The sequence below is a fragment of the Macaca nemestrina genome, chromosome 5 (assembly GCF_043159975.1).
Source record: "Macaca nemestrina isolate mMacNem1 chromosome 5, mMacNem.hap1, whole genome shotgun sequence".
Lineage (NCBI taxonomy): Eukaryota > Metazoa > Chordata > Mammalia > Primates > Cercopithecidae > Macaca > Macaca nemestrina.
In genome coordinates, this window is record NC_092129.1 from 2,059,493 (window position 1) to 2,086,981 (window position 27,489).

The 27,489-nt window shown below is 39.2% G+C and overlaps 1 protein-coding gene and 1 long non-coding RNA gene across 17 annotated transcripts in view; one reads left to right on the top strand and one right to left on the bottom strand.

Moving 5' to 3' along the window:
- LOC105487638 (WD repeat domain 27) overlaps positions 1 to 27,489 on the top strand; it is a 304,221-nt gene that overhangs the window by 188,626 nt on the left and 88,106 nt on the right. Inside the window, exon 25 of one of the 16 annotated variants that reach the window (XM_071096159.1) lies at positions 27,068 to 27,474. The exons of the other annotated variants lie outside the window; for them this stretch is intronic. Within the exon in view, the coding sequence (XP_070952260.1) occupies positions 27,068 to 27,100 (33 nt within the window). The 3' untranslated portion in view covers positions 27,101 to 27,474. Of the gene's footprint in view, positions 1 to 27,067; positions 27,475 to 27,489 lie in introns of those variants that run through there. 16 annotated transcript variants of the gene reach the window in all.
- The window catches only part of LOC139363255 (uncharacterized), a 54,581-nt gene that overhangs the window by 15,088 nt on the left and 12,004 nt on the right, over positions 1 to 27,489 (bottom strand). The window contains exon 2 of the long non-coding RNA XR_011623224.1: positions 7,354 to 7,420. This is a non-coding gene — a long non-coding RNA (uncharacterized lncRNA). The remainder of the gene's footprint in view (positions 1 to 7,353; positions 7,421 to 27,489) is intronic.

Below are 27,489 nucleotides of genomic sequence, written 5' to 3' on the forward strand. Positions count from 1 at the left end.
GGATTCAACTGTTATATTAAGGGCTCTTCCAGTTGTTGCAGCCATTTGGTGAATTTTCAGAGTTCTGAAGAAAGTTGATTTTGACAGTTTTTGACAGTTTTCTTATTGCTTTTATGGAAGGGTGAAAGTTGGAATTTCTTATTTTTCCACCATTCTCCTCTTAGCTATTTTTGTATTTATATTTCCAGATGAGTGCTGGAGTTACTTATTCACATTGAAGTTATTGAATGATTAAGATTACATTCAACTCATAGATCAATTTGCAGTGAATTAAGATCTTTATAATTTGAATATGTCAACTGGGAGCATAATATGCTTTTCTGCTTATTTGTGTTTTCTTATGTATCTTTAAAATTATTAAATATATATAATATATATCCTTCACAAATTTTAAATTTATCCCTTTTATTTTACTGTTACTTTACTTATGTTTTAAATGTTTACAATAGTTAAGTATATAAAAAAATACTTATTTATATTTATTATATTTGGCTGAAGTTATCCATAAAGTCTATTTTATTCATTACCTTTATCCATTACCTTTTCTAAGAATATTTTGTTGGTACAAAGAAAGGCTTTCAATTACCAAATTATGATTTTACTGAACACTTTTATTCATATACCACTCTTAGGTTTCTAAAGTACTCGTGTAAATAATGGTAACTTCGACATCTAATTCTGACATTTAAGGAATTCAAACAAAACAAACATGCATAACCCAATAACTTACAATTGAGCTTTGTCCCAATAAGACCTGTATCCATTTCCCTAAAAGCTATTCGGTATTCATTATTCTAGCTTTTATGATCATTATTACTGCTTTCGTTTTATTTTTAATTTTAAAGGCACACATTCCTAAAGCCTATGTATTCCTGTTTTGAACTTGCTATAAATAGCACACAGTAGAGTTTTATGCTTTGGTCGCTGTGAGTAAGGCTACTCTGGGTCTCCTTCTTCATTTCTTTTGCTGCGCACATGCACACATTTCTGTTGATACACAGTTAGGACAGGACTCGATGGGTCATAGCTATGTGTATTTTCAGCTTTAGTAAATTAAGGGAGTTTTCCAAAGAAGTTGTACTAATTAAAAGACCCACGACCCATGAATGAGAGTTTGTTTCTCCACATACTTATCAACACTTAGTATTATCAGCCTTTTAAATTTAATTTTACTCTTACTTATGTGCATGTATTAGTATTAAATGCAAGTGGTGAGATCTTGTTTCCAATCTCATAGGGAAAGCTCTCAACATTTCACCATTTAGTTTGATGTTTGCTGTAGATTTTTAAAATAAAATAAAAATAATTACCATTATTTTTGTAATTACTATTTGTCAAATTAAAAATTTCCTTTTATTCCTTGTTTGCTAAGAATGTATGCTAAATTTTAACACATGCTATTTCTGAAGCTACTGAAATGATCATATATATATATATATATATATATATTCTCTTTTTCTCTGTTATAGTAAATTAGAATGATTAGAATGATGTCTTTAACAGTATTAAACCAACCTTTCATTCCTAGAATAAATCCAACTTGGTCTTAGTATATTAACCTTTTAAAATATTGAGGGATTTGTTTGATTATTTTTTATTAAAAAATGTTTATGATTGACCTAGATATGTATTTTAATATATATAGTATATATTTCCCAAATATATATATATATACATATACATATATATATATTCTTAGAATAGTCTTGTTAGTTTTTTATTGTGAAGGTGTGGTTTTTATTGTTTCCTCTCTTTATTCATCCTGAAATAACGTGAACCTTATCCAGACATGGAATCAGTCAGCAATCAATGTAGATTGACAGCTGCTGTTCTCTTTTGCTCTAATTGTATGTCCCACGGTTCTGAGATAAGAGCTAAAGTCCACTGTGCAATGCCATATCTTTCAGTGGCTCTGCTCTACAGAAGTGCTACTCTTTCCTCCTGTACTGTCTAGAGCTTTAATGCTCTGAGTAATGACAGCAGAGACATTTTCAACCTCTTTAGGGCTGTGCCCATATCAGTTGGCACAGGGATTGGCAAAGGTAGACAGTCTATGTTAAACAAGTGAATGACTGACCACAGTTTCCAGCACATATTGCTGTTTATAAGTAATTACTTATAAATAAACACGTTGTTTATAAGTAATTACTGCATAGAATGTTCTGTTCCTAGACTCTCCTACTTAGTGCCTGGTTGTTTTCTAGAAGTTACTGCCTTTGAATCCATGTGAATGTGTCAACATGGATAAATGAGACCTACTTCAGTTTATACAACTCCCCAAAAATTTGAATTAGGGAATGAACACTGGGGCTCTGAATCTAGAATTTTGAAACATGGCTGCAAATCCTTCGACACTTCTTTCCTCAAGAGGTGGGCATCTGTGTTCCCTCCCCTCAAACCTGGGTGTCCCGGGACCACTCTGACCAATTGTGCATGGCAGGAGGGAGGCTATACAATTTCTAGGGCCAAGCTATAGAAACAGATACAGCTTCTAGTAATACTTTGTTTGCCAGAACATTCTCTTTTGGAAACAGCTGCACCGTGAGGGGCCCACCTCACTGAGGCCACTATGCTGGAGACTGTCTAGATGTCCCCAGAAATTCCCGCTGAGCCCACCCCCAATCAAGCACCACAGGGTGACTGCTGTCAGCACAACATGAAACAGAATACTCACCCACAAAACAGTGGTTTTTATTTTAAACCGCTAAGTTTGAGAGTAGCTTGTGGTGCAACAATAAATAACTAGAACATTAAAAAAAAAATTAAATGTATTCCTTGTTTCATGAAAGTATATTTTCTTAACAAGTGTCCATATGCTTTAGAGCTGGTGGTGATTTCATACATGTTTTGGCATCACTGTTCTATTAGCCTTGGTTTTCTGTGTTTTCTGTCTTCACAGATGTTCTTTTAACATGAAAAGACAGATTCAGAACTACTAGCCATGAACTATTTTTCCACCTTCTTTCTTGAAACATCAAACATGACTTTCTTTTAATACAAAATCAAAGGTGATTCAAGCCATTACCTCTACTATCTAAAGAGGTAAAAATAAATGGTTCTACTGCATTCTAATGTTAAAATGTTCATGTTTGCAACATTTAAACAACCTTTAAATAACATCATTAAAATCTAGCTTATGTGTGGTTGAGAAAGCCAGTGAGATTGACTTATGATCTCTCACTAGCTCTTATTAAACATTTTCTTGCTTTGCTAATCTTAGCCTCCTCTAGAGTAAAGTAGCTAAATGGATTAACATTGTAAATTAAAGTTCCCATTGGGCTCTATCGTTGTACTTCTATTTTGTAGGCTTGATTTAAAATTTAATTTAATTTTTGGTCATTCTAGGATAAGGAACCCTTTAAAAATTTTAAGTTAAATTTTATTTAGGAATCAAAGTACACTTAGACATAAAGTTGAAATAACATTTCATTATTTCAAATCAAAGCATTGGATTTTTGAAAAGATAAAAAAGCTCTTTTTTGGTGTATTAACAATAGTTTATTACATTTTCAAGACATCTGGGTATAAAATTTCTAGACTTGATAAGAAAACACTATAATTTTGCAGATTACAAGCTATTATAATTTGTAGGGCAATTTAAAAAATATATTTTGTCAGTTTGACTTCTCTTTTCTATTTGAAAGAAAATAATTTATAATAATTTATGTATACTGGTTATAGCTATTTGTTCTATTATTTGAACTAAAATCCTTTGTTTGAAAAAAGATGTAAACTGCCGTCTGCAGACACATGAGTGTGACAGCCTATATTTGGATGAAAGTCTTTACTGAGACCCTTGCTTCCCCAGTCATCACATTTTATAAAGACTCCACTTTCCTTTTAGGAAAGCAGTAAACCAATGACCATGGATTATATTGTTTAAAGATTATAAAACAGTAAATTATCCATTCACCCATCCATCCGTCAATTTTTTATGAATGATAAAACCATGTAAAATGATGGCAGATATGAACAGTAGCTGAAGATATTAAGTATAATTTGGGGCCAGGCGCGGTGGCTCAAGCCTGTAATCCCAGCACTTTGGGAGGCCGAGACGGGCGGATCACAAGGTCAGGAGATCGAGACCATCCTGGCTAACATGGTGAAACCCCGTCTCTACTAAAAATACAAAAAAAAAACTAGCCGGGCGAGGTGGCGGGCGCCTGTAGTCCCAGCTACTCCGGAGGCTGAGGCAGGAGAATGGCGTGAACCCGGGAGGCGGAGCTTGCAGTGAGCTGAGACCCGGCCACTGCACTCCAGCCTGGGCGACAGAGTGAGACTCCGTCTCAAAAAAAAAAAAAAAAAAAAAAGTATAATTTGGGTACTCAGATAATATCTAGAGCAAGAGTTGGCAAATATTTTTTTGTAAAGGGCCAAATAGTAAATAATTTAGGCTTTATGGATCAGGAAGCAAAACTGAGGATATTATGTATGTACTTAGAGAATAAGAAAGAAAACAAGTTTACACAGTCTTTTCATAGGCAACATTGAAAATACACTAATAAAAACTGAGTGTAATTTTCTTCTTATAATACAGATCTATGATTAAGAAAATAAAATTATATTTTGGGGGGAAGGCAATGCTTTATTTGGGTTTCAAAGTTAGCATTCCCTAGCATCAAAATTGATTGCAAATATTAATCTGTTAGTGCTAATCTGTAATGAAAGTTCACAGCCAGGCATGGTGGCTCACGCCTGTAATCCCAGCACTTTGGGAGGCTGAGGTGGGTGGATCACGAGGTCAGGAGATCGAGACCATCCTGGCTAACACGGTGAAACCCCGTCTCCACTAAAAATACAAAAAATTAGCCAGGCGTGGTGGCGGGCACCTGTAGTCCCAGCTACTCGGGAGGCTGAGGCAGGAGAATGGCATGAACCCAGGAGGTGGAGCTTGCAGTGAGCCGAGATTGCGCCACTGCACTCCAGTCTCGGAGACACAGCGAGACTCCATCTCAAAAAAAATAAAAAATAAAAAATAAATTTCACATATTTCATCTTTGAAAATGTCTCTTCACACAAATCGGTACTGCCAAACATACAAATCCATAAATATTTTATTTTAATGGAACATAGTTATTGTTTGATAAACATTCAGAGAATGCATAGATTTTACATTTGATATTTGCCTGTTAAGATCTCATTACATTGCAGAATAATCACTTTCAATGGAAGGTGATATAAAAGCTCCTCAAAGGCAGCTAAATGAATTTTGAAATGTGGAAATTGCCTTTGTTTTTGCATCAAAGTCTGAAACACAGTTGTGGAACTGGAACTGTGGCTTGAGATTGAGAAATGTTTCTGCTTCAGTTGTGTGTAGGAATGGCTACCTTGCATCTTGTTGTAACTTTTGACAGGATGGGCAGTGTATAAAGCTGCTGATGTTGCTTGTGATTCAAACGTTAGTTGTCACCAAAATGAGTTTACCTCAGGAATAGTTTTGCAAATAAATTTTTTTTTTGCCATGTAATCTTAGGTTGAATTCACTAAGAAATAGTATCAAGCAATTCCATAGTCATTTAGTGTTTGATAAAAATGGAGGAAGAAATTGTTCTCATTCAGAAAACTTTGTCTTCATTCTGAGCTCAACAACAACAATAAAACCTGACCTTTATGGAGCCATGTGGCTGCTGTGTGGAGGGCAGGTCAGGACATACAGCTTCTATTTCTGACAAAACTTTAAGGATGAAAGTTAAATATATGAGAGTGAATAAAGTCCATCATTGATGCTACTGGTTTAGTAACATGATAGATTCAAATATTTTCTACAAAGTATCTACTGATAAATAATACAATATATAATTATAAGTTTTAAACACTTTACATTTCCACAAATGTTGTAAAGTTGTTTAAGCCTTTTTCTCCTCATATTTTCTTGATATGTTTTACCACCTGCAGTTGTGACACATCTTAGCAGGTTCTACTTCAGATTGTACTGAATCTTTGTCTTCCCAAATCTCTTCAGAATATTCTTGTGTGCAATTGTTCCATGCAGACAATTCATAGAGACTAATTTTCAGTCACTTTAGACTATTCACTCTTAAACAACAACTAAGTAATATCAGTAACATTTGTTGAGTCATTGATTCAAAAAAAAGAAAGAAATTAAAAATAATTTGCCCTCAACTCTTGAACATCTCTTCTAGCCAAAAACCTAACAGTCTCAGATGAGCTTATTTGCTCAGATGCATTTCTCTGGCTGCTGCAATCAACCATGATTTAATCAACTCACAATTGGTGTATGGCTTTCCTCATTTGGCTAACAAGCCATTCAGAAGGTTAATTCACTTGTAGCTTGATTTTAATGTATTTTTATTTTTTGAATAAATTCTGTGTATTGAGATGTTCTGTTTTAAGTTTTTTGTTTTTCTGATCACTGCTGTCCTGTGAGTTGGGCCTATTTTATGTGAGCCTGGTCTGGTCATGTAGATGCTTCTGGCGTCCTTTCAGCTCTGTTGGAGTGCACAGCATATTAAACACAACTGTATAAAAATAATCCATACTCTGCTGTGGCCTAAAAGCATGGCAGTTGAGGTCCACTTTTCTCTTCCTGTTTTGACATGATGAGTATGCTATGAAGATTTAAATAAACCATTCATAGTACAGAAGTACATGCAGCAGCTGGAAGGTAAGGGCATTGCCGTGACCTGTAGAGTGGCTAGCACAGTTGTGAAGCTGTGAGAGTGCCACCTGTGGTCTCCATCACAGCCACGCCACTTCACCATGTGTCAAGAAAGCCACAGACAATATGTACGCTAGAGGATATGTCTAGGTGCCAATGAAACTTTATTTATGAACATTGAAAAATATTCTTTAGTGTTTTCAACCATTTCAAAATATAAACATTATTCTTATCTACTGGATATGCAAAAACAGGCAATGAGCAGGTCTGTTTCATGAGCCATAGTTTGCTGAAAACTTTTCTGAAAGTTACAGGGAAGGCTGGTGGGGTTCGCTATTAGCAAAAGCAGCGTAGAATTTCTGTCCTGGGTGAGGAATCTAGGAGCTCCAACCTGTCAACCATGCTTCTGGCTGATATGCTCCAGGTTATAATATGTCTTCACTCAATTGAAAGGATGAAAGCTCTCAGGGAGCCCTGTCAAGATGGAGTAGTGTCATGGGTGGTCACACTGAGAACATCCCTGAAGCACAGCATGCCCAGCTGTGTGCCCAGAACCACTATGGGTGTGTACCTGCAAGTGAATTGATGTTCCTTCCCCAGTCAAAACAATCTTACACACATGCTGCTTCTTCCTTTCTTCACCTCTAACTCCTTTCAATAAGTCAGGTCAAAAATGACAGGAAAGGGGGAAAAAAGGCAGCTTATAGATGCCGCATGTCCACATTTGTGCTTACCTTATTCTCAACCAAACTTGTTAGGAAACAAAGTTGGAGACACAAAGTAGAATTTGGAAAATCAAATCTGAAATGGAAAGAATAGTGTTTTTTAGGACTCAAAATATTTTATTTCTAAAACATTACACAATTGAAAGTAATGTTTAATCAGATTTTATTTTATGCCATTAGAATGTCAAGCGTTGGATTAAATTCTAATCCTTATATAGATGCATCTAAATGCAGTTAATATGCTACATAATAAGGTAAAGTCCATATCATTTAGCATGTAATAAAGGTACACATTCAGATATACCAAATTAATGAATGGATTCCTAATCACAGCAGAGGAACACATATGGAAGTTGTCCAATAACCAAGCCACATGTGGTAATATCTGTTTCTCTGTTGATGTATCCCAAGTTATAACTAACACATCTCTGGTCCATGTTATTCTTGTTCACCTTCAATTTCAGTACAATCTATTTTTGCAAAGTACTATATATTTACTGCAAAGGACACATAGATTTTTAGTATATAAATGTAGGTATACAGCTAATCTGTAATGACCATGTTTTTACACTACTAATGTGCTTCTGTAAATTTGTTGCCATCTATGGCTTTCTTTCATTCTTGGAATTACCATATTTCTCTCTTAATCAAACTTGCTCTTAATTGGGCACAGTGTTTTTGTTTCACTGGACTTCCAGACAGTCATTACTAGAGGAGGCAAAATTAAAAATTATAAATCCAGACATTTGAGAAAGTTACTCCATTAAGATTAGCACCAACAACACCCGTGATTTTTTTTAATCACTTACTTCAAGTTCTGTCAACATGTAACCGATTAAAATTTAAAGTTGCTCAATATTTGTTATGTAAGACAGAATATCTTAATGGCATACAGATTATAATGTATCCTGACTAGTGTCTCCCTGGAAATCTCAAATGAATGTGATGTTTATGCCAATTTTCTCCCATCAAAAGGAAAAGAAAAGTAAAATGAAAAATAGGGAAAATTAGTGCTTGGAAATTCTTCAGAGCTTCTTAAGTTGCAGTATGTTTAATTTTTAGCTCAGATGAAATACTGCACAATTGTAAAGAAATTACAATTCCATTGAAAACAAAGGAAAATGTACAAAAGCAAATGTTTGCTGTAGAGTTAATTTCTGGGAGCTTTGTTTATGAGTTTAAAAGCTTAGAGGGTTTAGGAGGTATATGTGTTTTTGATGGTGACAGTGACTTAAGTGGTTCATGTGGGCAGCGTGCAGTGTGTGTGAGATGCGGCCCCCTGGCTAGCAGCTTCAGCATCACCTGCGATGTGTTAGACATGCAGATTCTCAGGGCCCCTGCCCAGTCCTACTGAATCAAAAATCTGGGAGTGTCCAGCACTCAGCATTTTAATAAGGCTTCTAGATGACTGTGATCACACAAAATTTGAGAGACACTGGCATGGCATAATGGTGAAGGGAACTGGATCTGCCAGCACTTCTTAAACTTCAGTGTGCCTTCTACCCAGTTGAGGATTGTTTGCTGCTGCAGATTCTAATCCGATAGGTCTGGGGTGATTGTTTCTGCTCTGAGGACTATTCTTGGAGTATAGGAATGCTGTCAGTCCGCTTGGGCTTGGTTCTCCATTCTACCAATAAGTTAGATAACCTAGGACAAATTTCTCAAGTTATGACTCCCTGTTTCCCTAAGTATAGAGAAGGAATAACAAATGTATCTACCTTATGGTGGTGCTTCGAGGCTTAAAGGAAATGGTGCATGTGCCTATCTGTGATAAGAGATAAATGAATATGAGCTTTTATTATTACTGCCCTCATAAGTTAAGATTGATGGCTTAATATAAGTGTTAACTGGCACATTAGAAAAATCACTCGTAACATTTACTCCCCCTGCTGCCCCATGAATAGAATTAGATCTTGATAATTAGCAAGTGATTTCTAACTGATTGGAGCTTACTAAGTTCTTAAGAACAGTTACAATAACTTAATGAGTAATATTCAAGTTGATATGATTTTATATGATCTACATTCATCTCCAAAGGAAAATTTACTTAGGTGTAGCATTTTTCATATAGAATACTGCATATCACTTATTAATTCACAGATATAATTGTAGCCAAGTAATATTGTCTTTCTTGCTAGATTTCATGTAAGGATCTGTGGCAAAGTATGCAAGATGAAGTAAAACATACAGTTCTCACTTGTTTTTTAGAAGCCCTATTGTCTACAATAGATTTTCCACAAAAGTCTTGAAAGAATATAAAGTAGGTAACAGGCCAGGTGTGGTAGATCATACCTGTAATCATAGCGCCTTGGGAGGCTGAGGTGGGAGAATTGCTTGAGGCCAGGAGTTCATGACCAGCCTGGGCAACATAGCGAGACCTAAAAATTAGCCACATGTGGTGGTGCAGGCCTGTTGTCCCAGCTACTCAGGAGGCTTTTTCCCAAGTGAGGCAGGATTGCTTGAGCCTGGGAGATTGAAGCTGCAGTGAGCCAAGCTCATGCCACTGCATTCCAGCCTGGGCAACAGAGTGAGACCCTGTCTCGAAAAAAAAAAAAAAACTTTTTTTAAAGTGAGTGTATTAGTCTGTTCTCATGCTGCTAATAAAGACATACCTGAGACTGGGTAATTTATAAAGGAAAGAGGTTTAATTGACTCACAGTTCCACATGGCTGGGGAGCCTCATAATCATGGTGGAAGGTGAATGAAGGGCAAAGTCACATCTTACATGGTGGCAGCCATTTATAAAACCATCAGATCTTGAGACACTTAATCACTATCACAAGAACAGTATGAAGGAAACCACCCCCATGATTCAGTTATCTCCACCTGGCCCTGCCCTTGACACATGGACTATTACAATTCAAGGTGAGATTTGGGTGGGGACACAGATCCAAACCATATCAGTGAGTAACATGATATATTCATCTAACACAGAAGTCTACTATGTATCTTAACATTTTATTATGAAAATATTCTAATATACAGCGAAATTGAAAGAGTTTGCAGTGAACAGTTGAATTCCTACTAGTATATTCTGGTAATATTTTACCACATTTGTTTTATCACATAACAACACCCTGTTCATCTATCTTTTCATCTATCAACTCATTAATTTTGATTTTTGATGAATTTTAAAGTAAATTTTACACATCAGTACACTCCTCCCATACTTTGATATGTAGCATACTTTTAGCTTGGCCTTTTGCTCCTATTTTAAACCAGAATGTTGTCTCACTTATTAGCATGCCTTCCTTTTCAAGGATGAAAGTTCAGCACACCACACCAGGGACATAATGAAGAATGGACTGCTTAGCTTTTACTCGTGTGTTTTTTGGCTGAAATCTTATGGAAGTGGCAAGTTAGATTGATATAGGTTCAAAATAATGAGAAAGGGATGTATTAATGACTAGAAATTGAAAATGGTTTCTTCTACTTTCTGTGGCTGTGGGAATACCAGGCAGGCCCAGGAAATTACAGCAGAAATCAAAAATGCCAGGAAGCCACATGTACTGAAAAGTTCCCAAAACATGTAGCTAACACATTTAAGTTTTTATATTTTTTGTCAAACTCATCTTCTTTCCAAAAAAAGGAGCATCTAATGAACCAGTAGATGACAGGCTGTAGTGTCTGGGGACGGCTCTTGGAAGCCTAGAAAGAGAATCCTGTTCCCTGAACTCCTTCACTCTTATTTCTTCCCAGAAATGTTTACACATCGTACGGGTGAGGGGTAGGTCATCTGTTGTTAAATTAGCAAAGGCCATCTCACTGACTGGAGTATCAATACATTCATAATTGTCTTCAGCTTTGGACCTGTGATTACATACCCTTGATGTAACATTCTCTTATGTTGTATGAAGTTCCATCATGGCTGCACAGTCTCCGAAGTTTTCCTCCCAGTTGTCTGTGACCCTGTCATGTTAATTAGCATCAGAAGCTGTTACAGGTTGCTTGAACTCAGGCTGTCCTCTGAAGGCCTGAGCATTCTCAGCTGGGCCTCCCGATGTTTTCACCCCAACCCCTGCCTCTTTCTAGTCACTCTGCTCACAGCATGCAGAGGGTGTCTTGCTTGAGGACACAGCCAGAGACAAACCTCCCAGATGTCTTGTGATCCATGTACTCCGCTGAGTCTCATGAAATGTGATGGTCACCTCATCTTCCTCTACTTTGACTAGGTAGAAATTTCATGGGATTAGCTGCCAGTACTTCCCAGGACCTGTCTAAAATTTTTGGGGAAGCCTGTAGAAGAAGTGGTTCAAGACCCTCCTCAGCTCCTCCATCTCCTGGAATCTTGGCTTCCTCTCAAGAATGGGTCAGTGTCAGTGGTGAGCAGACATGTCCTGGAAATATCCAAGTCCTAACCCCTGGAACGTGGGAAATGCAAGGTTGAAGATGGCACTGAGGCTGTGATCGATCGACCTGGAGATGAGGAGAGCACTCCGGGTCACCTGGGGGCCCAGTGCGATCACGAGGGAGCTTAAGAGGGAGGCAGAGAGAACGCGGGGGAGTGAGACGAGACGCTGCCGGCTCCGAAGGACGAGAAGGGGCCACAGCCCCGGATCGGGGTCGGCCGGTAAGCTGGGAGAGACACGGAAATGGATTTTCTCCTGAAGCCTCCAGAGGGAACCAGCCCTTCGCTCCTTGATCTTAGCCCAGTGAGGCCCATTCGGGACTTATGACCTACAGACCCGGAAGAATAAACTGGTGTTGTTTTAAGCCACTAACTTTAAGGAAATTTTTATGGCAGCAACAAAAAGCTACAGTGTAAGCCCTGGACCCTCAAGTAGGAGGCTTCAGACAGGGACCATCCGTGTACCGGAACGCCGCATCGCCCTTCAGCTTCCGGGGGAATCTTTCAGAGGGACGCACATCCCTGGCATGTGAGTCCGGCCTGTCCGGGTGTCTGGGCGTCTCCCGCGGCCGCGCTCCTCAGAGGCCGCGCTCCTCAGAGGCCGCGCTCCTCAGAGGCCGCGCTCCTCAGAGGCCGCGCTCCTCAGAGGCCGCGCTCCTCAGAGGCCGCGCTCCTCAGAGGCCGCGCTCCTCAGAGGCCGCGCTCCTGCGCTCCTCCCGCGAGAGCGTCAGGCGCGCGGTTTCCTCTCTCTGCAGAGGGGCCTCCTGCTCTCCCGCCCTCCCTCATCTCCTCACCAGATCTACTCCCTCATTAATGGCTTCCAGCGTCCCGCAACCCCGGGGCGGCTGCCCTAGCCTGGGGGGAGGTGGGGCGTGCGGCTCCGTCGGGCATTGGATGCCCCAGGCAAGGCTACCGGCTCGGCATCACACTGGAGCGATCCAGCCCAGTCCTTGGCTGTGGTCTTAGGGGAGAGTCTGAAGCTGTTCAGCCTACTTAGTGTGAGTGGAAAGATCTGGAATAGCTGGATTCAGACCTAAGCATGTAGGGAGGTCTTGCTTCATTGACGAAGTCCTGTGTTAGCACCTCCTCGACCAGCTTGAGGGAGGGGCGCGCCCGTCTCCAACAGGCAGGGCAGTCCGTGGGCTTCGCTAGGTTACTGAGCAGCGAACTCCTGCTTTAACCAGAACATGTGCATCCTCGGTAATTAAAGAAGAGGGTCCGGAAGTTAAGGAGTCAACCAAGACCCCACTCACTCCAGATTCACCGAATGAGAACATCCAGGCAAGTCCTACAGTTCTTGGGAAAGTGCTGCTTCCTCACACATCTTTATGCATTTTAGCTACTGCTGGTTCAAAAGTTCACTGCATCTTCTCCTGCTGGCTAGATTCATTTTTGTTAACTATCTTTTGTTTCTGGCTTTGTGGCATAAATTATTTTATTCATCTTCGTACAACACCAGGCACATAAAAGGAGCCTAGTTCTCTCTGTGGGGCTGAGAGCAGGCACATCTGCGGGCTACTGCCTTAAAGCCGCGTGACCCCCTCGGTGGCTTAGAACAGCCACCACCTGTCCTCACAGACATATGGGTGGCTGTAGCTGGCTCTGGCCCAGATGCCTGGGGAGCTGCTTCTCCTGCTGGACCTGCAGGCCATTTGGACACTGGCTGGTCTGGGCTGCCTGCCGGGCCGCTCTGCTTCAGTACGCAGGTGGATCAGGTTAGTCTCGTCTCTAGCCCACTTGGGAAACTTGCAGTGATTTCAGTTCCTGCAGGATCAAAGTGGGTGAAAAGAATGCCCAGCCGCCAAATCCCACACACCTGCTTGCAAAATGGCGGGAGCGACAGTGTCTTTTCCCTCTCTTCTGCCTTCAGATCTCACATGGAGGCTCCTCCTGGTGGTTCCTGAACTGGAGCGTTGGTGGCAAGGAGTTCTAAAATGTAGAGAATCCCGGCCTCTGACCTGTGACGGGGGAGAGCAGAGAGGGCAACGGGGCATTTCTGGTGTCCACATCTAGGGAGCATAAGCATGCCTGGTCGTGCAAGTGTCCTGCTGTGCACGGGGCCCTGGGCTAGCGCTGCTCGCGTGGCTGTTTGGAGCTGTGCAGAGGCTACTTAGGTTTCCAGTCAGAGCCAGCAGATTTCTGAGCCCCTGAGTGAGTAGAAGAGTAGCACTAACTGTGTCACTGCCGTCTCCACCATGTCGTGCGCCTTCTCCTTGAGGTGAGAACAGTGATGTGCAGCGACTGCTTCCACTCTGAAGGAGAGATCCCCAGCACTGGGCAGCCAGAGCTCCCAGCGGGCAGGTCCTGGATGCTCATTGCCCCTCCTCCACCCTGCAGCACGCACGCGCACTACTTCTGCTCTGCAGGCCCTCTCTGCGTGATGCCCTCCCGATCGTAGACCAGCGGGAGGTTTCTTAGATCCCAGCTTAGAAGTTAGTGTGGCCCTGAGGTGGGAAGATGAAGGCGGGTGACTCTCCTTGATGAGAGAAAACAGATAGCTCCTGGATTTTCTTCTTAAGGTAGAAAACCACAACAGCAGCAACTAAGCATTTGCGAGACAGTAATGGATAACCTGAGGCCAGGGGCTGCCCTGGCTTGTTAGTTAATACAGACCTCATCTGGAATAGCAAGCTCAATTTTAGTCACCATGTTGCTATAAAACGCACCATCATTTTCCAAGCGGCATGTATTCCACATAGGCCAAACTGGTGAGCTAAATCAGGATAAAAGGAAATAAAAACTCATCATTTTCCAAGTCTTTGATTGTGGTGCTAATCTCTGCAATTCCCTCATGGATATGATATTGCTTTTGGCTTAAAATTTTATACTGAGTAGTGCTCCACATTTCCTTTCAGGACAATAGCCCACATTTCGCAGAGCAGGGAGCCAGTGTGGGAGCCTGCCAGTTACTGAGTACAGCCATCTAAGTATGCACCCAGGAACTGGGAGGAGGAACCATGGGCATTCACAGAGCCCTCAGGTCCCCCGGACAGACTTTAGCCCTTTACCAGTCTCCTATGGCTGTGCACAGGGACTGCACGATTGAACATACATGGGTTCTGCAGCTTCCATGGTCAATGGGCTGCTCCCAGCCACTGCAGGTAAACCCTTCGGGCCAGGACCCTCCTGCTGCCTGTGACAGGGGCCTGGCCCTCTAATCTAGAGGAGGAGCTCAGGTGGCCCACTTGGCAGAGTCCCAGCATCAGCAGTGAAAACAGGAGCCTGTCTGTAGCAGTGCCTTCTCCTGTGCTCTGGCCTATGCAGGCTTACTGCTCCAGGGCTTTCTCAGAAATGTTAGTTCTGTGCTCACAAATGTATTTCCTTCTCAACACTGTGGGAAGCGACTGTCTTCTGGCTGTCTTAGGTGGGGAGGGGTGATTATTTGATGGTGCAGGTGATAGTGATTTCACACTCTAATTTAATCACAAAGTTTTGGATTTCTTTTCTGATCATACTCCAGGATGTTCCTGGCATCTCCCCACCTTTAGCGCAGGTTCCAGTCAGATGAATACCTGAAACTGTGTGAGGCTGCTGGGGCAAGCACATGGAGTGCTGAAGCAGCCATCCAGATGCTGTCGTCACACTGTCTTGTCCCAGCTCCTCAGAGCCCTGCCTCACACATCCCTGCAGTGTGCATTGAGAACCGTGCAGCTCCGTGTGTGTAGCCTTCTGCTATGCACTCTCCATGCCGACGCTGGGCTCCAGGAGAACAGACTTCACCTTGCAAAGGAGGCTTGGCTGGATTTGAAGTTTAAAGTATTGCGTCCCCATCAAGTTCTTGCTTTTGAGACGTGCAACCTGCTGAGCTGTAAATACAGCGTCTGTTTCCATTTAGCAACATGAGGACGTTTCCATGTCAGTGCTGTAGCTTAAGACACTGCTCATATTTCTGAGTAATGGGGTATTACTGTTGACGTAATCTGATGCTCTTGTTCACATTTTCCTTTTGACCTGTACTCATGTGTGGGTGCATGTTTGCAGTTCTGCACAGGTATGCAGTTCCATGCAGTATTATACATGTGTCTAGATTTGTGTGTCTGCCACCAGTCAAGATACAGACAATCCTCATACAGGTCCCTCCTGTTGTTCTTTTAAACCACGCATGCTGCCCCACCCGCATCCATAATCCCTCGCAACTGCTATTTGTTCTCTATTTCTATAATTTTGTCAAGAATGTCATGTAAATGGAATCATACACTGTGTAACCTTTTAAGATGGGCTATTTTCACTTCACGTCTTCTCTGAAGATTCATTTAGACAGTCGTATCCATCACAATGTGCTCCTGGTTCTGCTGATGAGTAATCAAAGCAAAGCTTTTTGATTTTGATGGAGACCAATATATTTATTTATTTTCCCGTTTATGCAATGTACTTTTGGTGTCAGCCCTAGATCCTGAAGATTTTCTCCTATTTTGCTTTCTAAAATTCCTATAGTTTTACATTTAAGTCCCCGATCTATTTTTTCTCCAATTTTTTTTATTATGATAGAATACACATAACATAAAATTTGCCATCCTAACCATTTTAAGTGCATAGTTTAGCAATATTAAGTGCATTCATGATGTTACTGTATCACCACCACCTATCTTCATAACTTTTTATCTTGTAAAATTGAAACTCTGTACCCATTAACACTAACTCCCCATTTCCTGCTCCCCACAACCCCTGTAAACCACCACTCCAGAATAGAATACAGATCTGTTTCTGAATAGATGAGAGATATGAATCTGTCTCTATGATTTTCACTCTAGATACCTTATGTAAACAGAATCATATAGCATTTGCCCTTTTGTAACTGACTTATTTCACTTAACATAATGTCTTCAAGGTTTGTCCATATTGTAGCACATATCAGAATTTCCCTTTTTAAGGCTGAATAGTATTCTTGTGTATGGATATACCATGTTTTGCTTATGTACTCATCCACTCATGGACAATTGTGTTGCTTCCATGTTTTAGTTATTCTGAATGGTGCTGTTATGAACATGCTTGAACAAATATCTCTTTGAGACCCTGCTTTCAGTTTTTTGCATATATATCCAGAAGTAGAATTGCTGAATAATATGATAATTCTATTTTTAATTTTTTGAAAAAAATGCCATACTGTTTTCCACAGCAGCTGTACCATTTTACAGTCCCACCAACACAGTGTACACGGTTCTAATTTCTCCGCCTCCTCATCAATATTTGTTATTTTTAGTTTTTTGATAGCTGCATTCTAATGGGTGTGAGGTGGCATCTCATTGTAGTTTTGTTTTGCATTTCCCAAATGATTAGTGATGTTGAACATCTTTTCATGCACTTCTTGGGCATTTGTGTATTTTCTTTGGAGAAATGTCTATTCAAGTTCTTTATCCATGTTTTAACTGGATTGTTGTTGTTGTTTAGTTTTAGGAGTTCCCTAGATATTCTGGATATCACTTATTATATACATAATTTGGAAATATTTTCTCTGATCCTATGGATTGCCTTTTTATTGTGTTGACAGTGTCTTCTTATGCACAAATTTTTAAATTTTTCATGAAGTCCAACTTGCCCTATTTTTTTCTTTTGTTGCTTTTGCCTTTGGGTGTTATACCCAAGAAACTCAATGCTGGAAAGCTTTTTTCCTGTGTTTTCTTCTAAGAGTTTTATTGTTTTTAGTCTTACATTCAGGCCTTTGGTGCACTTTGAGTTAGTTTTTGTATATGATTTTAGGTAAAGTTCCAATTTCATTCATTTGCACATTAATACACAGCTTTGCCAGCACCATTTGATGAAAAGACTTTTTCCCCATTTAATGGTCTTGGCACCCTTGACCATATATGTAAGGGTTTATTTCTGGGCTTTCTATTTAATTCTATTGGTCTATATGTCTGTTTTTATGCCAGTGTTATTCTGTTTTGATTACTGTAGCTCTGTATTAATGTGTGAAATTAGAAAGTGTGGGTCCTCCAGTTTTGTTCTTTTTCAAGATTGCTCTGGCTATTCACAGTCTCTTGAGACTCCATTTGAATTTTAGGATGGATTTTTCCATATCTTCAGAAAACATCACTGAGATCAGTACACAGATTGCATTGAATCTGTAGAGCACTTTGGATAATATAGATATTTTAACAATATTATCTTCCAATCCATGAACATGGGATATGTTTCCATTAATTTATGTCTTCTTTAATTTTGTTGCAGCAATGTTTTGTAGTTTTCGTTGTACAAGACTTTCACTTCTTTGGTTAAGTTAGTTGCCAAGTATTTTGTTCTTTTTGATGCTATTATGAGTGGAATTGTTTCTGTAACTTCCTTGTCATAGTGGTCATTGTTGGTATATTCAAATGCAGTTGAATTTTGTCTGCTGATTTTTTATCCTGCTACTTTGCTGTATTCATTTGTTCTAACACACTTTTGTGGAATCTGTAGGACTTTCTATATATAAAACATATCTGCAAACAAAGATAATTGTATTTTTCCCTCTCCTATTTAGATGACTGTTATTTATTTTTCTTGCTTAATTAACTTCTGGCTAGAACTTTTATACGGTGTGGAATAGAAGTGGGAAAATTGAACATTCTTGACTTGTTCTTGATTTTAGAGGAAAAGCTTTCAGTCTTTCATCATTGAATAAGATGTTTGCTCTGTGTTTTTCATATATGGCTTTTCTTGTGTTGAGGTAGTTTCCTTCTATTTCTACTTTGTTGAGTGTTTTTACCATAAAAGGGTGTTGAATTTTGTGAAATGCTTTTTTCTGCACCAATTGAGATAATCATGTGTTTTTTCCTGCACCAACTGAGATAATCATGCATTTTTTTTTCATTCATTCTGTTAATGTGGTATACTACGTTAATTGATTTTTGTATGTTGAACCATCCTTGCATTTTAGGAGTAAATTCCAATTGATCATGGTTTGTAATCCTTTTAATATGCTGTTAAGTTCTGTTTGCTAGTATTTTGTTGAGAATTTTTGCATTAATGTTCATAAGGGATATCGGTCTGTAGTTTTCCTTTCTTTCGGAATCTTTGGTTTTGATATCAGCGTAATGCTGTCCTCACAGAATGAGGTAAGAAGTGGGTTTTTTTTTTCCATTTTTTGGAAAAGTTGGAGCAGAATTTAAATAATTCTGTTTTAAATTTTTGGCAGAACTCACCAATGAAGTCATCAGATTCAGGGCTTTTCTTTGTTGGAAATTTTTTATTACTGATTCATTATTCTTACTACTGATAAGTGTATTCAGATATGCTATTTTATTGTGATTTAGTCTTGGTAGGTTTTATGTTTATAGGAATTTGTTCATCTAGGTTATCAAATTGTTTGATATATAATTGTTCATAGTGCTCTCTTATAATACTTTTTATTTTTGTAGCATCAGTGGTTATTTCTGATTTTAGTAATTTGAATCTTCTTTCCTTAATCCACCTGGCTAAAGCTTTGTCAGGTTTTTTTTTTTTTTTTTTTTTTTTTTTTTTTAATCTTTTCAAAGAATCAGCTTTTGGCTTCATTTATTTTTCCAATGGTTTGTATCTTCTTTATTTTATATTTCCTCTCATATTTCTTATTTCATTCCTCTGCTAGCCCTGGATTTATTCTTATTTTTTTAGCTCCTTAAGTTGTAAAGTTAGGTTGTTGATATAAGAATCTTCTTGTTTATAAATATAAGTATATATAGCTCTAAATTTCCCCCTTAGCACTGCTTTTACTGTGTCCCATATATTAGGAAACTGTACAAGAAATGCTAACCTTATAGCTTTATCTATCTATTTATCTATCCATGCATCCATCAATTTATATATCCATCTATCATGTATTATGTTTCTATCTTTCTATGTATCGTCTGTCTTTATCATCTGTCTACCATCTATCACCTACCATCTATTTCTCTTTTAATATATGTATGTTTATATTTATTTTCTAATGTTTTCATGAACTTATAATTTACAAGATTCACTTATTAAATTACATTATGTATTTTAAACATTGACTTACAGTAATATGTGTGTGGTTTTTAATGTTTGTGCAATTTCTCTTTCAGCATTATATCACAGCATGTAAGTAGTTAAAGGAGTAAATAATTGCCTGAAAAACAATGTTGACTGGAGCACTTTAGTAAATGCTTTCACATGTGTTTGAGCAAGCATATTGATTACTGGAGCTTGAGACAAAATATTCCACAGGAAAATTGACCTCTGGCTAATAGGTAGATAGTAATAAAAATTCATTAGCAGCTGGTTTTCCAATCTGATGCTGAGCTTACTTTGGGTCTGACTTGGTGGTGCTCAAAATAGAAGAGTTTTGTAGTGACCAGCAGGCTGCAATCTTTGTGGGCAAACCTTTCTGCTTAGAGAGGAAATGCTGTGAATGCAGTTTTGCACCCCATAACAACATTTCAGTCAATGCTGGACTGGATATACAATGGTGACCTCTTAAGATTATAATGGAACTGGAAAATTTCTATTGTCTAGTAATGTCACAGCCATTTTAACATCATAGTGCAATGCATTACTCAAGCGATTGTGGTGATGCTGGTGTAAACAAATCCATTGCACTGCCAGTCTTATAGTGGTGTGGATTATAGTCTAAGGCAATAGGTTCAAGACCCAAGAAGAACTAATGTTTCAGTTTAAGTACAAAGAAAGGAAAACACCAATGTCCTAGCTCAAGGCAGTCAAGCAGGAGGTGGTTCCTTTTACCTAAGGGAGGGTCAGCCTTTTTGTTCTGTTCAGGCCTTCAGCTGATTGGATGAGGCCCACCCACATTAGGGAGGGCATCTGTTTTACTCAATTCACAGTTCCAAATAGTCTCATCGAAAACACCCTCACAGCCATATCCAAAATAGTGTTTGAGAAAATATCTGGGCACCCCATTGCCCAGTCAAGTTGACACAGAATATTAACCATTATAATGCCACTACTCATTATGCCATATATATAAACACAACAATTAAATAAATCTATATTGAATCTAACTGTAACTGACAGTTGAAAGTATCAGAATCAGAAAAGAGAAACTCACACTTGCATTTGGCCCTTATCTTGCTGGAATTATATTTTTATCTCATAGGAAAAATGCTTTCTTATTATCAATTGAGGTAAGAGATTGAGTTATTTTTCTTTAACAACGTTGCTAGATATGGTATTATTTCTCAAAAGCCTATGCAAAAGTTACATATGTATGTCATATATATTACATATACTACTTTAAAACTATACAAAAATATGACTTATTTAATAGCATAATATATGTAAAATATTGCTCTTATGAAATGTATTCTTGATGTGCAGGAAAATATGGGTTGAGTATAGCCAAATATGTAGTATATTTAAGATATTTTAAGTATTGTTTTCCTTTGTATTCAATTACTTACTATTGCATAACAAAACAAAGACAAAAAAGCAATTGGTGACTGGTGGTTACACTGGTGGGAATGGAAAAAAATAGGTTTGGAGAAAAGTAGTTCTGGGGTCAAAGAAGAAATAAAAAAAATTTGAACATCTTAAGTTTGAGATTTCTGTTAGACAGTTGATTGAGCTGTCAGTGAGACAGTAGTATATATGCTTCTGAAGTTGATTTTTTAAACTTTCTTGGTTGTCAAATATCCTTCCAGCCTAGCTTTAGGTATTTTGATGCTATATTTTTAGGTGCATAAAGATTATGATTATTTATCTTCCTGGAGATTTTAATTGTTGTTATTATTTTGCATTTATCTTCTTCCCTACTTATGTTTTTGGACTTAATTTATTTTATATTAACAGTGTTATTGCTAACTTTGTGTTGGTTAATGTTTATGTGGCAGACTTTTTCCAACCCTTTACTTTCAATCTTTCTGGCTGAATTTCTTAATCCAATTTTATAATCTTTTTAATAGTCTTTTAACTGGAAAAGTTAGCACATTCACATTTTTTTTTGACTAAGGAATTTTAGACTTATTTCTACATATGAATTCTGCTATTTCCCTTGTTCTTTGAGTCTTTTATCTCCTTTTATGCCTCTGCATGTTAATTTAATTTTTGCCTTTAATATTTTAATTTATATACTTAATGACAAATTTTAATGAAAAATGTTTAAATTATTCTGGATATCAGTTTTCTCCTGGACAAGGAAAAGTTCTTAAGTGGCTTATGTAGTAGATATTACTGTTATTGTTGTCTAGAGGTTAGTTATTGCTGTTGTCAATTAGACTTTTGTTACTAGCACATTTTTATCAGTTTCTTTGGTTTTTTTCTTGTATCTCATTTCTTCCATCTAGATTCCATTCTTTTACTGAAATTCATCCTTTCATAATTTTTTTTTCAGTGAGGTATGGAAAGTAAGTGGTAATTTCTCTTAGTTGTGGTATATCTAAAAATGTCTTCATTTTGCCCTCACAGCTAAATGATAATTTAGCTTGGTGTAAACTTGAAGATTGATATATATTAATAGTTATTATAAACACTTTAAAAACATTTTTCCTCTGCCTTCTGGTGTTTAATGTTGCTGATAAGCAATTTGCTGTCCTTTACTTCTTCAAATATTGTTTCTTCAAAATTGCCTTTGTTTTTCTGGATTTGATGAGACACATTTTTGAAACTCTCAAAGCATTATCTGTGGCTCTTAACTGATTTTTTTTTTATTTTTAAGTGAATTTGTCTCTCTAAGCTGAATTTGAGGTCATTCTTTAATATTATATTTCAGTGAGTTACTTCTTCAAATGTGTTTTCTCTAAGCAAACAAAGATCTGCTGCCTTTTTTTTCAAAATTCTTATTTCTAATGTGTTCTCTAACATACCCACCTTCCTATATTTTACTACAATTTGTAAAGTAATTTCTTATTTTTATTTGATCTTTGCCCATTCATCTCTTTGCAGACTATAAGCATATTTATTTTAAAGTATTATTCAGACTATTTTCTTATTTCAAATTCATCTGGAATGCAATTGTCTTCTAATTGTTATTTGGTTGTCTTTCCTCTTACATGTTTTACAATTTTAATTTATAGATTTATTTTTAGTTGAAGAACATTCTCATTTTTTTTCTCTTTCTCTTTCTTTTTTCTCTTTCTCTACATTTGATTTTGCAGTTGCTTCTTTCAAAAGTCTTTGGGACCTCGTGTGAGGAACTTGCAGTAGTATTTCTCATCTCAGGATGTTAGGATACCCGGTTCTAGACATCTAGCCATGTAACTACCTCAGTGTCTCTTTAGACCTGCTGTTGAGCTTAAACTGTGATTCCAGGTCCCAGCACATACCATTAGCCTCTTTTAGAAGCAGTGAAGCCCTGCCAGCTCTGGGTTCTGGTGTTTTGTGGAATGTGAGCTCCCTTCCCTTCCTGCTTAATTCTGCACCCAAAGCCAGGATGTCCAAGACTTAAGTTTGTGTTTCTGCTTCTTTTCAGTTTATGGAGAATTTTGTTTTGTTTTTAAGCCTGGCTATGTCAATTTATTTTTTCTCATTATATTTTAAATATAATTTATATATATTTGAAGTAAAGAGATGCTTCAAAGCATGAATTAAAAACTTCATCTTGACTAGTTTCATTTAGATATTGAATAATGTAACTGTAAAAGAGGTTAAAATTTTGGAATTTTACATTTCAGATATAGTTAACAAACAAAAAATAATTACTAAGTAACCCCACCCTACACCCTACTCCCTGCAATAACCTCCAGAGTTATTGCTCTAAAGTTTATTTCACTTAGTCTAATAAAACCTAGAGAGAAATGTGATGCATTATCTTTAAGGAAATAGCCATATTTTCTTTTTGGTCAGCTCCTTCTTGGGTAATGGCTAGAGCTGATCTCATTCATTTTCCAGGAAGCTCTTAAATGCTCGTGGTATTTAGTGACTAACACTAACTCTGTAGTATATTTTCTCTCCTTTTAAGAAAATGATTGGGTTCTGTTTCAGTGAATGGATTTTCTAGTTGGAAAGTACATAAGTCCACATTTTTCTGTGCAGCATTGCCTCTGTTTTTTGTGGATGATGAGTGGTGTACAGATGACTGAAAGTAGGGTGTTGGAAGTTCAGGAGTCCAGCTTTGGGCCTGTTATCCTGCAGGGGACGTTTTGGGCAGTTCAAAGTTACAGTGCTTCAATCTGGAGATTTCTAGGCCATGAAAGCACTCCATGACTTTTCAGAGATGTAGGCTGAGACAGAGACCACGGATATTTATAATTATGTGAAGTACACTGTCCTTCATTCTCTGCCTGTTTGAACTGGAGGCTGAGATACAAAGGAAACCCCAACCAGTAGCTTGTCTTGTTTTCAGCCCCACATCTTTAAAGAATGTGAATTGTTCATTTCTCTTGTGCTGATAGAACAGATATTGAGAGAGTAGTTGAGTCCAGCAACCTTGCTTCACTGGCAGAGCATTTAGCCCCCACCCCCAACCGATATCAGACCTTGGCAGGTTTGTGGGTCCTTCCCTTTCAGACAGATAAGCACATGCAGGCTCTGCAGCCAGCTGCAGTGGAAAGTCCACAGAAGCAACGTGCACACTCCTCTAGCCCGTTCTGCGCGCACATCCGGCTCCCTGAGGATTCGATGTTGTACACATTGTTACAAGAATAGTTTGTCATGTACAATCCCAAACCTTCTTAGAAACACACTGGCATGGTGTTCAAATTCCACATGGGGTCTGTCTCCACACGTGAGGAGCAGCCAAGTCCTGCTGGCTGACTGCAGTCATGGCTTTGCTGTCTGCACAGGCTCAGCACAGAGGTCACACCTATTGTAGTACAAAGTGCAGGGGGCAGAACATGATTACTTGAATCTGGTTCTTGCCAGGACACCTGGCTTAAACCTTTGTGCTGAAGAAACACGCCGTGGACCCTTTAGTGGTGACAAGTTTTTTCTGACCTGTTTAGGGCATCCTGAAAGCCTATGGGTCCATGTCCTGTTCAGGAGCGACCCCTGTGGGAGGGCCTTTCCCCAGGCCAGCTTCTTTGTCTCCAACCAAGTGTGAATGCCCTGCACACCCAGGACAGAGAAGTTGCTTAGAATGTAGTTTGTGAAGTTGAGTTACTGGAACAGCTTAGGGAGAGGAAGCCAGAAAGACTACCACAAAGCACTTCCACATGTTGGAACTCAGGAACTTTAAACGAAGTGGAAATATTTATCCTGGATTAGAGACATTTGAGAAATAATGAAATTATAGAATTGAAGTCTTTGGAGAGCTGAGCCTTGGCCACACATTGCAACCATCTGGAGGAATTTCAGAAATACGGTGCCCAGGCCCATCCTGGAAACGCTGAGTGAATTGATCTGGAGCGGGATCTGACCAATAGCCAGTCATTCCTCACGAAGTCTGAGTAAATCAAGACAACTCCTTAAACTGAGGCATGCAATGTCCTGATCAGGTGGTAGAAGTACCTTTTCACAGAGAGGTGTGATGTGAGTACGTCATGGGACTTTCTTTCTCCGAAATCTGTAGATCACAGCGGGCGACGGCCTTGGCTGTCCAGTGCAGAAGTGGGACTTTCTTTCTCCGCAGTTTGTAGATCACAGCGGGCAATGGGCGTGGCTTCCCAGTGCGGAAGTAGGAGACGGTCGTGTGTCCTTCCACCACTGTCTACCATAGAGTCTCACAGAGATGGCATTTTCCAATACAAACTGTCTTAGGCTTTTAATCACACTAAATCTTGGCAATCACTGCCTCTGTCAAAGAACAGTACTTGCTTGAGACACTGTTAAGAGTTTTCACACCGTGGAAGGTCTCGTCTTACAGCCTGTGTGCACGCTGAGGCATCTGTGCGGGTGCCATGCACAGGAGGTGCTGAGCGGGAAGTTGGAGCACCTGGGTTCTCATCTGCCTCTGCTCCTGGCAGCTCCTTGACTTTGCACGAATGAACCGAACATCTCTGCATCTGCACCAGGGTCAGGAAGTAAAAGCACCAAACTAGATTATCTCTGAGATCACCCTCATCTCTGAAATCATGTGGCCTAACTAAATGGTTATGTATCAACAGAAGTCAACATTGGAATTTGCAAAGGATTTGATTAAGAGAAATGCAGAAAAAAAGAAACACACTGCGGAGTGAGTTTACATTAATGTGACCTATACATGGTGTGCATCAGTTCACACTCCAAAAGACAATTAAGCTGCCATCCCCACCGAGGTACAGAGGGCGCAGGCAGTTCACTCGAGCTCCGTGATTGGGATCAGAGCTCTGGCTTGCCAGTCTGTGTTGCTTCCACCTCAGTCACAGCAGTGTCTGCGTCCCCTTGTTAAATTTGCTCCCAGCTAGCCTCTAAGTTTGTTTGTGTTTCATAAAGTTAGGAAAAGGGAAAACGGTTGAAGTGTTCTCCTTTATCTGCAAAACAGACAGAATGCAGAAGTATAACAGGACAAGGGGGTTTCAGTAATGGATTGCAAAGGTCAAAACCAGCGTCCACTGTGTATATGAAGACAGGTAACTGGAGTTGGCTGTAGCCAGGTGCTTCTGACACTGCTCGTTTTCTCCTTTCTTTGCTGCTCATTATCATGCTAGAAGAACTTGGATAAGACATGATCTTAAAATTCTACTTGAAGCAACATTTGAAAGTCTTCTCATTTCTAGATTTCTGCTTTTGATGGATGAGGCTGAACAGTAATTTCCTTTATGAGACAATTTCAGACCTTTTGCCTCATCCATCGTGGAGATCTGCAAAGCACACAAACAGGCAGACCCTGGCTGCCTCTCCAGCAACAGCAGCAACCACGCCAGAGACGCTGCTCTGAGCTGGTGGTGCGTGCAGCCTCAACGCATGAATGTTTTAATTAGGCGGGCATCCAGGCCCATCAAGTAACACAGTGCTGTGGATTTCTCTCTTAGTTGCAACTACATGTTGGTTTCTGTGCCTTTATGCAGTGTTAATAAGTGGGGGAATCTCCAAGGAATGATGGAAAGTACACTTCCCCATGGTCCATCATTTCATATGCCAGGTTTCTGTGATTTTCTCATGACCCCCAGCTGGGGGAGTCAGAGACTGGAATTTTCAGAGGGGAAAAGAGAGAGTGCTGTGTCTGTGGGAGTAAAAGGGCTCAGCTGTTAGGATAAGTTTCAATCAGAGTTTCAAGCAAATTAGACTAAACATGCTTCTTCTATGGCATTTTTCATCAACTGTCCTTAAAACTCTGAACTGTTAACCATGACTGAAGTAAGTAGAGATTTGCTCATGCTCATTGATCAGAGTAAATGTGATGATTTTCCTAATTTTCTGCAAGGATGTTCTGAGTTTGATGATTCATTTACATTTAAAAAATACAAGTGAAAGGATGGCTTGTAGATGACTACAGTGCCAGATTTTTAAAAAGTCTTATCGTGGTCATATTCGTGCAGGCAAAATAGTACATTGGAAAGTTTTGGATTTTTATTAGAGGGAGGCTCATGGCTCACTTTTGGTTATTTTATGCTAACATCTTCCCCACTGTCCTCTTGTAACCTCAAGCATGAGGTTTGCCACCCTTTTCAAGCACCTTGACTCTGTAATCCAGGGAGCAGCAAGGCCCGCAGTGTCTCAGTAGCCCTCGTGTGAAGCCAGGGTGAGCACGCACATTCTGTTTCCTGACCTCCTCCTCTTTGCAAATGGCCTTCTCCCCAGCTTCCTTGAGGCGGCACATGGAGCTAGCAGGTAAATTCTGGTGCTATTAATGACATTGTTCCACATTCAGATCAAAGTGGAGGAGACATATTTCTGGCATGTTCCTAGTTGTCACAGAAGAAGTCGATGTTCACATTATAAAAATAATGGTATTCGCTGTATGTCAAGTATTGCTCCAAGACTTTATTTATATTAACTAATTCAGTCCTCACATGAACCCTCCGAAGTGGATGCTGTGATTGGCCCCATTTCATAGATAAAGGAGCTGA